Below are 19,059 nucleotides of genomic sequence, written 5' to 3'. Positions count from 1 at the left end.
GTGTCCAACAAATTATTATTATTTTTCTAATAGCAGTTAATGAGATTACATTATACCTGGTTATGTTTCACTAGATTTACCAAATATCATATTTCTGAGCAATTGGGAGGATTCCTCCGTCACTTTGCAAAGAAGAATGAAACTCAGGCCTATTACAGACTGCCAAAATAAAGCTGCTTCGGGACTCTTTGGAGGTATGCTGTTTAAATGATGCATGGGTCCTAAGAGTCCGGAAGTTGCGCCAAAGCCACACTCCATTCCTAAGCACTGGAGGGCAGCTTTGGTGCAGCTTCTGGATTCTTAGGATGCATTCATCATTTAAACAGCATACCTCCAAAGAGACCCTGAGCAGCTTTATTTTGGCAGTCTGTAACTGGCCTCAGTTTCTAGGATATCCAGAATTATCCTCTAGTCCAAACTCTTCATTGCAACAAGTGTCATCCCAAGATATTTTGGTGCCTGTCATTATTACCCAAAGATGTGGGGCAAACTGGGGGTCCCACTAACTGTGTCAGTGGCTCCTTAAATGTTAAGGGAATTGCTTAGCTCAAGGAGGCTTGTGGGAGGCTGAGTAACTTTAAGGATCTTTTCCATGATCCTTGGGTTCATATGAGTGCTAACTGCAAGGGATTCCAGGTTTGGTGAATAAAGAAGATTTTTATTTAGAAACATGCAAGAGTGCCACTAAGCACACAATATTAATTCAAACAGCAATGCCATACAGAGCTAACTGAAACAGAGGTATGAAAATTGGATAGTGGAGGCTTAGGGTTATAGAGAGGTAATATTTACCTGTCCTGCAGAGGAAACCACTTAAAGCAAGATGTGGTTCAGATAGCATCTCAGGTTGACACACTGAGAGGCTCTCAGTGCTCACAGAATCAGGGGGAAGACCGTGAGTGCAAACTGTGTGCGTGGAGGCTAGGTCTGGGGCTCATATTTATACCTGATATCCCATTTTCCCCCTTGGTCCTCAGCATATTTCAGTTGCTGTAAACTGAGGCCCTTTACAAATGGGCCTTTTAGTACATACTGTGTATGTACTAGGGTTGCCTGGGGGCATCTCTTTTGGACGCCCCCAACCCTAGTACGTACACAGTATGTACAAAATGGCAGTGCCCATTCTACATAGGCGCCGCCATTAGGACGTCACGACCGTGCCGCCTCCAAACAGAGCGCCTCCAAACGGAGTGCCGCGGAAGAGCACCATTTTGGAGCTTCTTCTGAGTTTTGTGTCATTGAGGCAGCCTTTACACAGCTGCGCCAGCGACACAAAGGAGGAAGGGGCTGAGCGGCCCCTTTCTCCCTTTCCCCGCTGCTGTCACGGTGTCCTTGGGGCTTGAAGCCCCAAGGACACCCCTTTCCAGGCCACAGGGAAGCGGCCTTTTCTCGCTTCCCCGCGGCCTGGAAAAACGGCAGATCAGGGCCTCAGGGCTGCCGCTGTGGCAGCTGAGGGCCAGATCTGTCGGAGAAAGGGGCGGGTTCAGGCCACCACAAAGGGGCGGTCTGTAATGCACCTGAGCTCAAAGTGTGAAAATGCTCTGTGTTCAATTAACTCAGCTGGGGGTAAAGGAGAGGAGGAGTGAAATCTTGCTCTTCCCACTAGGCTCAAACAAAAGCAAACTGCTGCAGTCTTTCCTAGCTTGTGTGCTTTTCCTAATTAATATCCTATGTGATCTTGACCATACTCTGATGTTGCTTAGTGAAATATCTCACAGTTTGCATCTGTGAAATGTTGCAGGGTATGATGGGTCCATAGTGCTGAAGGCGTTGTGGTGGCTGCTCTGGAGAGATCCATACATACCTCCATGCCCGCTGATGCAAATACCACAGCCAAAGAGTGGCTTATGGGACTCCCAAAGCAGCCACTCCCCAAATCAGTGTCTTGTTGTGGTGCACACACACCCAAACAGACATAGAGTGAGCTCTCTGAGGAAGTTTCCAACAGACAATATCATCTAGGCAAAAATGGTTCCTGGCTTGAGGTAGCCAAGTTCCAATCTTAGAAACATATTACATATTTTGGTTAGGTATACACACTACAGTTATTTAAAATCAAATTGAGTTCCTGTTCAGTGCTACTGGTGGTTCACAAAGATCTGTAGGCATACTGGATGACATTTTGGTGGTGATTCTAGGCCATTTTGGTGGCTTTTCTGGTGGCCATTCCAGGTTTTCAAAGGCAGAACTAGGCCTGTGTGCTTTTAGTCAGCCAGTTTCATTGCATAAAAATGAGGAACTGCTTACCTAAAGCTGTACTAGTCACCTCCTGATATCTGTAGGCTTATTTTGTAGGAGAAATAAATTTGTGATGGTGTCTAGAAAGTAGAAAGATAGTGTAACTGGAGCATGAATTACTGAAATAATGGAAAGGGGCTTACATCCTGTAGAATAAATTAAATGTTGCACACTTTGGAATTCAGACATGATCAATGGTGGCTGAGAACTCATTAGTGAGAAGAAGGGAGCAGTTTGTGGAGGGTGTTCTTTGTTAGCTGTGAAAATTGGGCTAAATGTCCTGCACATCTTGCATCGCATATGGAAATATGATGCAATTTATAAATCTGATTGTTCAAAACCTCCCACTATCTCCATTTTTTCTCAGTAAGGACTGTTGCTGGTAATGAAAAGTGAACAGTCATTCATTAGATACATTGTGGGGGGTCAGCCATCATACAGGCAAGATGGACTTATGTTTGGGATAGCCAAAGCAATTCAATGGCATTGCTCTGAACCATGTTCATGCTACATGCTTTGTGGAACCTATGAAAAGGTGTGCCTGTGCACAATCAGTGTGGGATGTGGTTTCAAGGAAGTCAAGAGCAGATGTCACTTTAAAAGGCAGGACTCTTCCAGTAAAAATAGAGAAATCAAAACCCTTCTGATTAATTGCCATTAAAGTCAGGTTCCAGAAAAGTAGCTATGCTAGTCTATAGCTTGTACGAATAAATCATCTTCTGGAATAAGACATAGGCTGGCGTTAATGATGGGTTATGTCCCCCAAAACTTATCTATCTTTAATGTTCAAGGAGATGCTTGTCACTTTTACTGACAAAACTGGCATCATCTCACTACTAGAGCCTTAAACCATGCAGTGCCTTCCAGATGTATTTGACTACAAGTCCCACTATTACAGTTACATATTGGCTGGAGATGATAGGGATTGTGATCCAATGCATTTTGAGGGTGCCACGAAAAGTAATCTAGCAAAACAGGAGAACAAAATGGGAGTGAGAAATGAAATAAAAAGCCAACTCAATGTTTTCCTGGGTCTGCTGGACCACTTTTTTTTTAAACTTGGTCAAAGCCTCTTGAGACTGTAATTGCCTGCAGTCTTAACATTAATTACAGTGAACATATTGCCCTAATTCCAAAGAGACTGCTCCAAATGTGTTTGCAGAAGAACGGCCAAACATTTCCACTTATGTTAATTGCAGCTGGGAGAGTGACAGCCAAAGGTCCTGTAAGCTTTAGTCCTAGGGGTGTCTTTTCTGCTTTAGGACTTTGCATCATGTTCCAGTATATCTGACCTATCTTGTCTGTACTGGGAATGCCCTGCGAACATGGATTACTCAGTTTCATCTTACTCTTTGTCTGCTTGCCAAATTTGCATGGGTAGCAACTGGGATGTTTGTTAAAGAAATATTGTCTTTCTGAAAGTCAGATATACCGTAGTTGGTTTCCAGAAACCAACCTAAATTCCACAAATAACTGAAACACTTACCAGCTATACTTCACAAGTGGGACAAAAGAAGTAACCATTTGAGACAATTATTATGAATGAATGCACACACACACCCCATAGAGGCATGAACCTGCATGCTACTGGCAGCCCCACTTAAAGTAGACCTATTGAAGCAATTGTAGAATTGTGAGTCAAAACATATCTAAATCCCATGACTTTAATTGGGACTGCCAATAGGGCTGAAGTTGTTTACATGTTCATCCAGTTCAGGGCTCGATTTTCAAATGTGAATATTTATTAAACTGATAGCAGAGTACTGTTAAAATTCTTTGCTCCACATTTTTGTATAAACATTTGGACTACCATCCAAATTCCATATTTCCACTTGACTAGTGAATACATATACATCATAAAATATACTATAGCCAGCCATTTGGCCAAAACTATTTCTGTGATACATGAAAATGGTACCCACAGCCTATAGTAAAGATCCCTGCTGAGAATGTACTCCTATATAAATCATGGGATAAAAGTAACACTATAATGCCACAAATAAATGGAAGCACTCTTGATAACATTTAGGGCAAATTATTATTTTCCAGTAAGCTAATTTGCTTGCTGCTCCCCTTTATATAAAGTTGCCCAAGGCCACTGGATCTTTTTTAAAAATGAAGAGAACTAAAGAAAAGCAGCTGCAATCCAGCCTGACTTCACCTTAATGAATGCCATTGAGGAAGTAATGTTCGCAGCTGTGAAGGAAGATAGATAATCTAGACTCTCTTCATATTTCTAATTGCTTCTAAGAACTGCAGAAAGAAGATTTGAAGGACATTAAGTGCAATTGTCATTGAAGGGTTTTTTCTCCCTCGAATGTCACTTGCTGTAGGATGTTAATTATTAATTTTAAGCCTTTATCTGCATATCCTGTTGAAATCATTATCCTTGAAATAGCTGCAGAAGAGACAACGTGAACCTTACCTTCCTGCTTCCCAGTCATAAGTAAAATGATAGTAATGCTCAATGAACCTCGCAGAAATTGGCAATGCTGCTTTTGGGGAATTCAGGTCCCCAGATCCCAGAATTGGAGTTGTCAGTTCAAATATTAACTTTTCTAGTTTCTACAACCTGGACTATAATACGGAAAGTTTATGGCACTGAATTAAATACAACTGGGAGCACAATCCCATTTCCAAGGTCAAACTTAACATTTAAGGCATTGTTTCCCACACTTTTTAAACTCGGGGTATTCCTTCTACATTGAATAGACCCACCCCCACAAGCCAATACTAACAGCCATTTCTAGTGTTAGATAGACAAAGATCCTTGCGTGCAGTGATGGCATTAAACAACCAGTATTAGCAGATATGATAAACTAGGGCATCTCTCTATCACATTCTAAGACAGATGTGGGCAAGCTTTATGGTGGAAGGGAATCATTGGGGAATCCTTTGGGTGTCTCACAAATGAGTGGAGTTGGCAATATATAGGTGACAGTGTTGGATAAGCCAACATAATCAGGGTTTCATACACATGTTTAGCTTTTTTCTCTCCGTCTCTCATATACAAGGTGTCCCTAAAAACATTTACTGACTCAGGTAAAGGGCAAGGTGGCAATCTGACGCAACATTCCATGCACCCCCACCATACCTTGTCCCAAGTACATAAACTGGCTGAATTGGCACATGAATCTTAGTTCAGTTATGGCAATGGGATAGCATCCTCTATTGAACATAAAGGCAGCAAGCTGGTTTAAGCGTAGAGCAGACTGTGTGGTATACACAATGCTGCCCTCCAGACCCTCAATGATGCTTCCTGTTCCACAGCATCTATTTACTGAAGTAGTGCTTGGAAAAGTTCCCTTTTGGAGACTACAACTCCACCATACACCAAGTTGTCTGGTCATTTCTGGGAACAGTAGTCCAGAAATGGAACGCTGCCAAGATACACCCTGAAATAGTACTCTAATGGCAGGTCTGGTCCTCCTAATGCTTACCTGATACTGATACATACCAGCATTACCATCGCAACTGTGATGTTGAGTGCGGTGGAGTGTGGGGGTGTGGCAAGAGGAAAATCTCTTTTCCACTGCAGATCCTGATCAAGACTGCTGTTTCCCCACTGCAGATAACAGTGCTGGAACCCAAGGATTGAATCCAGTTGATGAATTATGCTAGTCCTAGTAATGTTTCCACCATTTTGTAGCAGCTGTGAAAGAAAGCAGACAACCCAGTTCTGAGCAGCCTATTTCACCACTGGCTTGCTGCACCTAGGACCTACTTCCTCCTGCTATTACTGCTTATTCCAGCATCAGTATAGTATACAAACAGGATTCTGGCAGAGAAGTGGGGGAAAAGGAACAGGACTATTGGGGCTCAGCAGTTGCTGGAGGATTGCCAGGAATAGTTGTGCTGGTCTCAAAAAAATCAAATAAAATTTATGCATATGTACCACTCCCTTGAATTGGATGAGGCCGATACAAATGAACCCTGCAAACACAGTCACGATGGTTTAAACAGTTTGCATATTTAAGTCAAAAATTAATTTTAACAGCAACAATACAATGTATTCTGTATGGAAACCAGCACATACAGTTTCACCAAATTCTGTGCACCCCACAAAACAAAAGATCAGGGCTTGCTTGCAGAAATCTTGCTGCTCAGCAATTATAGTAGGATACCTCATACCCCTAAATGAAAATGCAAAGTAGATACAAACAAATAATACTAAGTCCATTATAGGAAATGTTACCTTTCACTCCCTTCTAAAACCATGCCTTAAAATCATATTACATAATTAAAGATGAACAGTGCCTTATCTGTATCTCTGGCAAGCACTTTACTTCATTACTTTCTACAAACTCAAAGGATAAGTAGAGTCCTTTCCTTATGATCTCCCTATCTACTGGGCCAACCAGTAATTCATAGTGGTTACACTTCCACACCGCAAACCTGTACACAGGAGGCAGAGAGTAGCAGATGTGTGTGCAGGGTAAGGTTTATTCCTGTTAGGATGTTTGACAATCTCACTCCTTTATAAAGTGAGGAGTTCCCATTTGTGGTGTGAAGAGATGCATGAAGCATGAATAGCATGGGTCAGAGGCTTTGAGCATTATCTTTTCTGATGTCCCAAGATATAATATACCATGCTGGACATTCCAGACAGGAAATATACATATGTTGACTGAAGAATAAAAACTCAAAATGTGTGAAAGTAATCTTGAGCTCGGTCTTGTACTCATCCAGAGAAACCAATAGAAATGTTCACAGGAAAATATCATTTAAATTTATTATGATGGCAACAAGACTTTTAAACAACTGCCTTCACTTTTTGCAACTAATTTCACAAGAAAAAGAGCAAGATGCACAGTCATTTTAAATGAAAGCATAGGTCTTACCACTCATCTGGCACATCTTAAAGGTCATCATATGCTCCGGGGACCTTTCACATTCTTCAACTAGAAGCGAACAATTTATTCAGTTTGCTTCCCCCCCTTCCCATTACAGTGCCATGAAGCTCCTTGCACAAAATCTTTTTATTGAACAATTTAAAACATGACCCTAGTAAGGAAGGAGTAATTGTTGCATGAGCTTAAAAGGGCATCTGAACAACAGCTTCTTGAATAGCTTGAAATGACCCAAACTAAAAAAAAAACAAAACAAAAACTCTGGGATGTGGAGCTTGCAAATATATTTCCTATGCACACACCATGCTTCTGTGTGTTTGCATATGTATAGCTTGCAGGGAACCAGTCTGCTGAATAAACCCACTTTAGACCTTGCAATAGAGGGTACTAATTGTACACATCCTTTGCCTCAAAGTACCTTTATTAAATGTGCAACATCCCAAAATTAAACAGGTGAAACTTCTAATATGGAGATGACAATGGGAGAAATGCAAAAAACACAGCAGTCACAATCACAGTAGCGATGGCAATAGTGGTGAAGGGGTGAACACATTTTCTTTTTACTAGTAAAAACCCAGCACCATTAAATTTTAAAAAACCTAAAACATACACTGAATTTGTATCTCCCTAAGAAATGTATTATTTATGCAATTATTTAATTTTGCTTTTCCCTCATATGGTATCTAAAGCAGCTATAAATGCTCTTCATTTTTTAAAACACAAATACAGCAATTACACTTTATCTTAGACCTTGGTCTGAGCACAGTAATCTTTAACTTGTAGTTAGTAATGCTGGAATAGAATCCCAAATATTTCTTGGTTCTCTACAAAAAATTTAAGCAGATCATATAAAATATGCATAAGCTTGCATTGCAGAATGCCACTAATGATGATGTGCACTACATTAAGAGAAATGCAACTGACCTCCAAGGACCACACCTACATGCTGCTGTCCTTTGTTTTCAGAAAACAAGAACCATTCTGTTATTTTGAAGAAGGAAAAATCCTGATTCTGAAAATTTGCTTATTATGAAGCACTAGTCTTAAAATTAAAAATGCTTAAAATTAGATATAAAAACTGTGAATAGCTCCTCAGTCTTAAATTATCTCAAGAGTGAGGAATAATCAAGGCACTAGAGGTTTGTTCTGTCTTTGAGGCAGATGGAGAGGATCTGGAAACTGTATCTCAAGACATCCGAGGTTTTGAGGGACAACGTAGATGCATTTATTCATATATTTACTGTATATGCTACTTTTCCATGCCAAAGACTTTATCTTTTATATTATATTTCCATTGTATAATTATATAAATCCATATAATAGGGATAAAACAATTCAAAATATAAAATGAAACTATAAACATCTTACATAATATAATGAATTAAAATGGCAGCCTTTCATGTTATAGACAATCTTTACACAGAGGCAGGCCATAGCTTTGAGCCATGGCAGTTAAAAGTGTCATCAGACTGGATTATTTCTGCAGTGCAGATGCAGCCCAAGACTCAAGGTTGCTACAGTCATAGACATCATTCTGTTCTTCTTAAAAACATGCTAATATTAGGGTGTAGTCCTATACCCAATTCTGGGAGTAATTCCCATTAAACTGTAGGGATAACATTGTCAGTGCTTAGCCACTATAAGCCTTCTGTAGCAGTTATTCAATAGCTGGTGGAATTTAAGAACAGAGACAATGCAGGGGGGGTATCTACACTGCCCAATTGTAACAGTTTGGTCCCACTTTAACTGCCATGGTTCCATCCTATGGAATTCTGGGATTTATAGATAGCTCTAGCGCTGTTGTTCTAGACTAGAATGGACTAGTGAAGTGGTTCTCCATCTTTGGTCCTCCATGTATTTTGGACTTCACCTCTAAGAAGCTTCAGGCAAAAATGACAATGTTCATGGATTCTGGGATCTGAAGCCCAAAAATCTGAAGGACCAAAAGATCGAGAACCACTGCATTAGAGTACTCAAAGTATCTCCCTAACTACAGATCTCAGGTTTCTCTGGATTGGAGCCATGGCAGTTGAAGTACAACCAAACTGGCATAATTATGCAGTGCACTGTGCAGATCCTTTTTTTAAAGCTATATATTTCAGAAAACATCTGCTGACTGTTGTCAAGAAATAAATTTGTATTGTTGAATGCACTGGGGATGTGTTTACAGAAAAGGGGAAGGGGTGTAAAGGGTTATCATGCAAACATCCAATAGAACTAGATATACTTTCCCCACTGACTGAGACTGACTGCTGTGTGACTAAGCAATTCCCTTCGCATCTAGTTTCATTGGGTAAAATGGAGGTCAGAATGCTAGCTGAACACATGCCAAACACTAGTGCAGCAGATCACCATGCAGACAGACAAGGCCTTGTTTCAAAACATATATTTATAGTACTTGTCTTTCTTTACTGGAAACTGGATGATTGGGATTACTTGTGATGTGACCTCTCTCTTAAGTATGATGCTATTGAGAAAAAAATGCACGCTCTAGCGCAAGGACAGAGGGGTGGCAGTGTATAGCACTACAACTCCCATCATTCCCCACTGATGAGCATACTGACTATGGCTTATAGAAGACACAGTCTACCAAATATCTGGAGGGCCACCCGTTCTCTATATCTCATGTACAGAATAATCTAAAATTGGGTTTTTGAAGGATTAACCTGCCTTTTTTTTTATCCTCCTGAGAGATATAGTACATCTGGACAGCCACACATTCTCTCTTTGTTTTAAAGCTTATACACTCTTACCTTGGAGTAAGTGCTAATTCGGCTAAGTTAGACTTCCTTCTCAGTAGAAGTGGAAAAATTAGAAAGAGTAGTAAGAGAATCACACCAACATATTGAAACTCCAGGATGTGGGCTGGATGCTCTATGTCTGCAACAATGAAAGCTCATCTGATACTTTCCTCACACCAACCTATCTCCTAATTTTCTGATAAGGGGTGTGTGTGGCCCTTCGTATTTTGGGGACTGCAGCTCCCATTAACCCTGTGGTTCCCAAGCATTGGCATTCCAGATATTTTGGACTTCAGCTCCCAGAATTCCTTACTGTTGGCCAAGCTAACTGAGAGTTGAAGTCCAAAAACATGTGGAGGACCAAAGTTTGGGAATCACTGCCATTAACCCTAGTAAGTATTACTAACTATGAATAGATGACAGTTGCAGTCTGGCAACATCTGGATGGTCACACATACTCCTCAATGCTGCTTTAAAGAAATAATGAGGTTTGAACAGGAAAATTTAAACAGGGAACAGGTTTGAACAGGGAAATCCAGCTGTTCTTGGGATTCTAGATCCCAGGATTCTCAACCAGCCTAGCCAATTCTGAAAGGTGTTTGAACTAACAGTTCATGAACATCTGGAGGGCTAAAATTTCCCACTCGTGAATAAGGATATGCGTGGGTTTTAGCTAATTTTGAGCCTCCCTATGACAAGAAAGTGGCCAGAAAGTATGGCAGAGGTACTTGTAATTTAAACTCTGCATTCAGTCCAATGTGGCCATTGCAGTTATATGATGAACCAAACAATTTGGCCTCACAGCACATCCAAGAGGTATAATAAAGAAATGACAACATAAGCAAATACTACATAATTAGTTGATGCCAAACCTATGTGAAAGGTACCATATGGTGATCATGCAAATTCCACCCCAAAAGTACAAGATGGAAATGTCATTCGATGGTGATACAGTATATGCTCAAACCTGAGCACATGCAGCGGAATAAATGAAAATGATTTTTCAATAATGTGAATGAGATCTACAGCAATCTGTTAAAGCTCTCCCAATCCAGGAAAATGCTTTTAGTCTGCCTCACATACATTATATTTTCACACATCATCAACACATGTCAATAGATACTTCTTTATTTGAAATGGAATGCATATTGAAAAATAAATCACATTTCTCTGAAAGTATTCGAATCATATTTACACACATTGGTTTGGTGACACTTGTTTCAGTTCACAATATGCCAGAAAGGTTTTGGTACGTCGCTGCAGCTATTTTGCAGAAGCCAGAATTCACAAATCATGAAGTTTAAACAAACAAACAAAACAAAAAAGATGTTTTGTGTTGGACAGAAAAAAATGACTTCCAACATGTAACAGAGAAAGCAACAGGGCTGATTTTTCTTTCTTCTGAAATTGAAAACAGTTTCTTACATGCACTGTTGAGAAGCAAATAATAAAGCAGGATACATCTTATTCTTCACCAATACCCATTTGATTAAAACAAGTAAAGCTCCAACATGGAAGCATATTGGCAAGGAGTCATTGTATCTGAGTTTAATTGTTTAGGTCTCTGCATTGTGGAAAAACATAAAAGCACATGTGCAAAACCATACATTGCGGCTATATCACCATATGCCACATATCCTTGCTAGATTATGGCCTTTAAGTCTGCACATATGGCACCACTCTTGAATGAAGATACAGACTGTAATCTCAGCTGACCACTTTTCGCTTAATAAATATTCTCATAAGAGGCCTAATTAACTTGGAATGCTATTCCTTCCAAACTGTAATAACAACCTGACTTCCAATATGCCACTCTCAGCCTTCTATTATTTATATCCATGTTCCCTTGCAATGAGGATTTCTTATTACATTGCTTACAAATCCCAAGTGGGATATACAGCCATAATCCATGGCAAGGATTTACTTGGAGATAAAGTGACTAGGTACAAATGAATTTAGTCTTCCGCATGGTTATACAAGTATAAGACTCATAGAGTACAATGGTGCTTACTCCCAGATAAGAAAATATTGTAGCCTTAATTAAACAATAAACATGATTTAGAATTTGAACCTAAGTGTACAATGTTATACATGGCTACCAGTAGTACATTCCATTGATTTCAACAGGTCTTATGTCAAGGCAAATGTGCACAGGATCGTACCATGAATGTGTTGTTCTCCAAGTATCAAGCAGTCCAGACATGGCCTCTAATAACTCAGCATATACTACAAAGATATTTCTTGGCATTAGAGACCCAGCAGCACCAGCATCTAAATTTCCCCTTACAAGCAGCTTTTCTGGACTATAATTTTCTGTAGCTCCACCCAGTATGGCTATTGTTCAAGGATGGTTGGAATGAGGTTCCAAAACATCTAAAACACCATGCTTGGGTATCCTGGTCTCTGTTTTCTGTGAGAATTTGTTTTTAAGTCCCATGGGTAAATACAATGTGCAGCAGGCTTAATGAAGAATGTGTCCACACTGCACAGTTACAGAATTTTGATACTTTAACTTTCATGGCCCCATCAGACAGAATTCTAAGATCTGTAATTTGATAAAAATATCACCATGGTAGTATAGTGGCTTGAGCACTGGATTATGACTCTGGAGATCAGGGTTTGGTTCCCTGCTTGGCCATGGAAATCCACTGGTGACTTTGGGCAAGTCACACACTCCCAGCTCCATAAAACCCCATGACAGGTTCACTTTAGGGTCACCATAAGTCAGAAACAACTTGAAGGTACACAACAACAAAAAATACTTTCTATTCTCTGCTTAGTGAGCTCAGTGCACTACTTTGACCTACAGCAGAGAATTCAAAGTGCCTCACCAAACTATAAATTGCAAAATTCTAGTCTGAATCCATGGCAGCTAAAGTGGTATCAAAGTGCTATATATGGTTGAAGACTAATGAAAGAAAAAAAATAGTCATGATAACTTGATCATAGAAGTCATGTATTATCAACACTGAAAAGATAAAATAAGGATGACAATGAAGTTTATCAACAGAAAGCTGTTGCTGTCCACAAATAGTTAAGCCATATATCCACCATGGCTGAGAAGATAAGCATGAATTCATTGACACTGCCCTCAGTTTTCTTGCACCTTGATCTGATGTGATGGAGGAAGGTTCTTTTATCAACTACAGTCAGTTATGCATGGTAGATTGCTAACAATGTGGATATTATTATCTGGATCTATTATTAAAAGAAATAAGCTGTCATCCAAGTATTCCATCTGTCTTGTGAAAAATAAAGATTGCTAACAACATTCTGTGACATTCTTTCTTAATGCTTACAATGTATTGAAAAGTATGAAAATTATGAGCCAGACCCAATAAACTTGAGTATATAACTTAATATTTTGTTATGACCACAGAGAGGTTCCCGGATCTCCTTGTCTCTCCTTTTATCAAACTAATAAAATAGAATCCTTATACTTGAATGAATTTAACAACCGTGCTTCTAAAAATAATGTTGTTAGGAGATGTACTTGCGCCATATTGACTCTAATGCCAAGAAATCCAGAGTAGAACCCCTCTTATTAAGGAAATAAAATGAGTTGTTGAAACCTTCGATGTTCATAGAGACTTTATAATGCTTTGTGGTTTTTCAAGTACTGTAGTTTTTCCCCCAGAAGTAAGAGTTATGACAGTGGCAGAGTGTGATGAAAAATGTTACCCTGAAATTCATCCAGGAAACACTGCTATAAGAATGACATATAAATTAACTGGCTAAGCATTTTAAGACATTGTGGATGGGACAACTTTAGAATGGAGTCTGAGGAGTTTTCAGACTGACATAAATAGAATCAAGTAAAATATTATGGACAAAGACCCAAATTACACAAAGAAGTGCAATAAGAAATTCTCAGCATGGTTCAGCTATCAGAGCTTCATGTAAAACAGGGGTGGGAATCATACGCAGATTCCTAATGCTACTGGGACTCCAACTCCCAGCAACCCCTAGCCAACATAGCCAATAGTGAGGGGTGCTAAGAATGGCAGTCCAGCTGACAGGCTGTGCTTTGCCCACCCTGGATCTAAAAAGAAATCGCATCAATATATTTTAAACTCCATACTCCTCAACAGTCCATCAAATCAGGCTTCACAAGTGTGAAGAAGAAATAGGTAGAAGTGGCATACCCCAACGAATGGTATATTTTGAATACAAAATACATAATACTCTCCGGATGAATGGAAAACAAAAATTAAAATAATCTAAAAATTAAATTCCAAGTGACGTCTTTCCTTTGAGAAGAGGATCTTCTTATGATCTTGATAGAAATGCTTTGATAAGCAAATACCTGTATATGAGACATTCAGTTCACAATAGGCTTTCACTTGTTAACATGAAAAGCGATGTAAAACAGGATGGGAAAAGCCAGCTGGAAAGTCAATACTCTGGTAAATGTCTTTAGTTCTCCAAAAATCCCCTTCCTCTTCAGTTGCTTTCTCTCCAAAGGTAGCATTTATGTACACATCCCAACTGCAAATACGCTCTGTATTTTATTCCTTTCTAGATGGCCTACATTCAGAAATACCTTAAAAACAAGCTTACCTGCAACCTTCCCTCCCCCCCACCGCCGGCTAATAAATAAACATAAAAAATAAAATAGATTAGCATAAAAATGATAGCACAGCATATGTCCTGTGAGGCCCAGCAGGCCGAACAATCATTTCCTAAGTGGCAATCAAAACCTTTAAGAGTTGAAATGCTTCCTCTGATCAATTATGGTCTGTGTCAGAATGGAGAAGATTCCAGGGGCTCAATGGATGTTCTTCTTTGTGTCTCTGATCTTTCTGCTTGCCAAGTTTGTGATCAACAGAAACAGGATCCCTCTTCCTTCCAGCAGTGCCTCTTGAATTTGATCTATAAAAACACAGGACAACTGAACAACTTTGCCGTCTTCTGCTCTGACAAATTACAGACCATCATACTACTCTCCCCTTTTAAATTACAACAGAAACAAATGAAAAGGAGAAGTCTCTTGCAAAATATATTTCTGGAAGGCAGGAAATATCTGTTCTTTTCTTGGAGCACGATTTATAAGTAGGCTTAGGTCCCAGGAGTTTATCAGACAAGGGAAATTGGAAGTATAATCCAATGGCAATCCAAACGCAGTCATGGGGAAGTCTATCACGTTATTGCGTGATAGACTACCACACGCAAATTTGGGCAATGGGAAGTCAGTCCGAACGCACTCATGGGGTTTCACGTTATTGCGTAAGAGGTGATCACACACAATTTCGGGAAATGGCAAGCTATTTTCAAGCAATGGGAAGTCAGTTCAAACGCAATTCGAATTAACGTAAATTCGCTGAACTAGCGAATTCACGTGAATACGTTCTGGCCCCACTTTCTTTTCATTCAAAATTAAGAGAAATTCCTCACATGTGATAAACTCCCCAGTGAGACAGTAAACCCCAAGCCATGGCCAAGTCACCATCCCTTTTGCAGCACATGCGTGAAGTACAATACAGTATTGCCACAGCCATGTGTGCAAAAAGACAAACGCAATATGTGTGAAATAGATGAGCGCAGAATGGGTTAATAGTGCTGTGATCACAAAGCAATGACAGCATGGGAATAGCTGTCAGACAGATACATGATCAGTAGCCTAGATGGACAAGTTATCTATCTGGTGGTGTGTCCAGCTGGGATTGCTCATTCATGGAAAGGAAGTGCTGCATGCATGCATCAAGCCATAGACCAGAAGCCTTCCAGATGCTATTGAACTGCAGCTCCCAGCATTCCTCACTATAAGCTAAGGTAGCTGGGAGTTGCAGTTCAGGGACCCCAACAGATTGTTACATTCTCCCCATTTCAGTCTATCTACACAAGTCCCCCAAAGGATACTGTAAGCAAAGAGCAGACAAAGGCTGCATCCGCACTGCAGAAATAATCCAGTTTGGCATCATTTTAACTGCCATGGCTCAATGAGATGGAATTCTGGGATCTGTAGTTTGTTGTGGTACCAGAGCTATAGGATTCATGGCTCAGTGCTATAGGATTCTGACAGTTAAAGTGGTGTCACAGAGCACAGAATCCTATAGCACTGAGCCATGGCAGTTAAAGCGGTCTCAAATTGGATTATTTCTGCAGTGTGTTTTGGACCTTTGTCCAGTTTGGGCAAACAACATAGCGCAGCACAAGGGCATCCAATTCCGGGTTTAATTCCCAGGGGCTTTATTTCACACGTTAACTTTTTATGTGAGGAAATGGAATACAATATGTAATCCCATAGGATTATACACACAGTCAAGGCATCATATGCTGGCAAGTAGACATAGGCTGGCAAGTAGCAAAGGGGAGAAACTTGCCTTTGGTCTTCCAAATTCCTCCTGGACAGAAGGTTGAAATGTAGGCCATGTCCTGGAAAAGTAGGCCGTTTGGTCACTCTGTCTAGGAACACACACACAGACACTATTGATACCTAAATCCATGAATGCTCAAGTCCCATTAAACACAATGTGGGTAGTAAAATGGTGCCCCCCCTTCTATAAAATGGCCAGATCAAAGCTTTGCTTTGGGGGCATGGATATACTGTATTCTTTCAGTCTTTTCAAGGCCTGGGTGCTTGAATCTGTGGATGCAAAAAGCAATCAGTGGCTCAGGAGGGCTGCCATGTACTTTGGGTTCCTCCCTTGGCCTTTGCTGGAGAAAAAGTGGCTACTCCTGGCTGGACTAGAGGTAAAAGGGTGGCTGTTTGGGAAGGGCATCCCACTATTTCCAAGGAGAGAGATGGAGGGGAAAGAAAGAGGGCTTTTCAGGGGAAGGCAATGGCAAACCTCCTCTGAACAAACCTTGCCAAGAAAACCCCAGGATAGGATACCATCAGATGGAAAGGACTTGAAGATACACAACACACACACACACCCCTTTCAGAGGAACCAGGAAAGCTTTAGAGGAGGAGTAGAACTGATGTCCTCCTTCTCCCGGAGATGTCCTACATTTCAACCTTCTGTCCAGGAGGAATGCCATAATGTCCTCCATTTTGAAGCATGAATTTCTATGTCTAGGAGTGGTTCTAGCTTTTCTTTGGTCACGTCCTCCCTTTGCCTTGGATGTCCTCCATTTTGTGGTGCCTCGTCCTCCTTTGTGGTGAGGACACCTGGTCATCCTCAGGAGGAAGAGGAAGGAGGAAGAGGGGAGGGAGGAGAAGAAGGAAAGAAAGGAGGAAGAGAGGAAGGTGGAGAGGAAGGAGGAAAGGAAAAGAAGAAAGAGGAGGAGGAGAGGATGGAGGAGAAAGAGAAAAAGAGGATGGAGGAGGAGGAGAGAATGAAAGAGAAGGAGGAGGAGTGGAAGAAGGGGAAGAGGAAGAGGAAAGAGGAGAAGAAGAGAAAGAAGGAGGAAAAGGAAAAGGAATGGGGAGGAGGAGAGGATGGAGGAAAAGGAGAAGTGGAAGGCAGAGGAGATGATGAAAGAGAATGAGGAAAAGCAGAGAAAGCGGAGAAGGAGGAAGGGGAGGAAGAAGGAGGAAGAGAGGAAGGAAGGAAGGAAGAAAGGAGGAAGAGGAGGAGAGGATGAAGGCGAAGCAAGGGCCGGGAGGGGGGCCGGGGCCGGGGCTGTGGTCTTACCGGGGGAGGGGGGTCCTAGGCGGGGTTGGAGGCGCTGCGGAGCCTGGGGGGCCCCTGGAGGAGGCTCTGCTGCTGCTGGAGGAGCAGGTGCTGCTGCTTCTGCCTCCCGGAGCGGACGGCGAGGACTGCCTGGCGGTTCTTGTGGCGGACCAGGCGGAGGGCGATCTCGGCGTTCCAGCCCTGCTCCTGGGGCCCTCGGAAGTCGATCTCCTTGCCCTGCGCCATCACCACCGTGAAGTAGACGTACTTGCCCTTGTGCTCCACGCAGTCCACCGTCTTCATGGCCGAGAAGGGCAGCTCCTTGGCCCGCGGCGGAGGCGGGGAGGGCGAGGAGGGCGAGGAGGGCGGCTCCGCCGGGGAGGGAGCCGGCTTGGGCGGCAGCAGCAGCAGACCCTCCTCGGTCAGCAGGCAGCGCTTCTTCTTCCAGAGCTGCAGCAAGCCGTCGCTCCGCTTCTCCAGCACGCCCTCCTTCACCACCGCCTCCCAGCCGCCCTCCAGCATCCTCCCCGGTCGCAGCCCAGGGACGGGGGAGCCCCTGCCGGACCACCAAGCCCTTCCTCCTCTTCTCCTTCTCCCGGGGCCCTTGGGAAGCAGACCTCCCTCCCTCCCTCCCCAGCAAAGCAGGCTCCTCGCTGGGCTGCAGCCTCCTCCTCCTCCTGCTGCTGCTGCTGCTGCTGCTCTGCCCCAGGCGCCTCTGCTCTTGGCTTTTAAGGCGCACAGCAGCCTCCTCCTCCTCCTCCTCCTCCTCCTCCTCCTCTTCCTCTACAAGGCAATGCAAGCCCTATATAGACACAAAAGGCAGGGAGCCTCCTGACACTCCCCTCTTCCGCCTAGATCCAGGTCTCCCTTTCCCCCTCCCTCCAGAGGGAGAGAAGCAGAGAAATGGAGCCACGTTTAGAGTCATCACAGTTAGAAGGAGAGACCCCCAAATGCCATCCAGCCCAAACCCATCCTGCCCTGCAGGAACTTTTCTCCATCCAAGCAGCCTCTGTCCAAAGGAGGAGGCTGCCTCCAAGGGAGTGTGGGCCACTCTTTCCAACAGCTCTTGCTCCTGTCAAGAAGTTTCTCAGCAGCCTCTGAAGAGGCCACACAGATGCTGCCCAAAGGTCAGCAATGCTCCCTTCTAGAACATGGCCACACAGCCTGAAAAACCCACAAAAAGCTATGGATGCCGGCCATGAAAGCCCTTGACTTCACAGTTCCTCCTAATGTTGAGGATGCAACTTGCATCCACTGTCCTGGGTCCTGTTCTCTGGAGCATCCCTCCTCAATCCCTTCAAATATCAGATCACCTCCCAACCTTCTCTTCTCCAGGTTAAACATACCCAGCTTCCTGAGTCTTTCCTCCTGAGGCATGGTTGCCAGGTATTTCACCATTTCAGTCACTCTCCTTTGGACACGCTCCAGTTTCTCAACATCCTTTTTGAATTGTGGTGCCCAGAACTGGACACAGTATTCCAGGTGGGGCCTGACCAGAGCAGAATAGAGTGGCACTATTATTTCCCTTGATCTAGACACTATACTTCTATTGATGCAGCCTAGAATTGCATTGGCCTTTTTAGCTGCCACATCACACTGTTGACTCATGTTCAACTTGTGGTTTACTTGGACTCCCAGATCCCTTTCACACATAGTCTCCTCCAGCCAGGT

At 42.3% G+C, this 19,059-nt stretch overlaps 1 protein-coding gene across 1 annotated transcript; it reads right to left on the bottom strand.

Moving 5' to 3' along the window:
* Positions 1–9,737: 9,737 nt before the first annotated feature.
* On the bottom strand, positions 9,738–17,978 carry LOC149312157 (pleckstrin homology-like domain family A member 1). Its single transcript, XM_089524078.1, has 2 exons — positions 17,410–17,978; positions 9,738–14,701 (listed from the first exon to the last, which is right to left on the bottom strand). Exon 1 carries the CDS (start codon positions 17,908–17,910, stop codon positions 17,425–17,427), a length of 486 nt encoding a protein of 161 aa, XP_089380204.1. The 5' UTR covers positions 17,911–17,978; the 3' UTR covers positions 9,738–14,701; positions 17,410–17,424.
* Positions 17,979–19,059: the final 1,081 nt, after the last annotated feature.

Source organism: Sceloporus occidentalis, unplaced genomic scaffold (assembly GCF_023333645.1).
Source record: "Sceloporus occidentalis isolate IW3139 unplaced genomic scaffold, rSceOcc1.0.p SCAF_5, whole genome shotgun sequence".
Lineage (NCBI taxonomy): Eukaryota > Metazoa > Chordata > Lepidosauria > Squamata > Phrynosomatidae > Sceloporus > Sceloporus occidentalis.
Note: the sequence above shows the minus strand (reverse complement) of the source record. Positions and strands in the feature narration are given on the sequence as shown.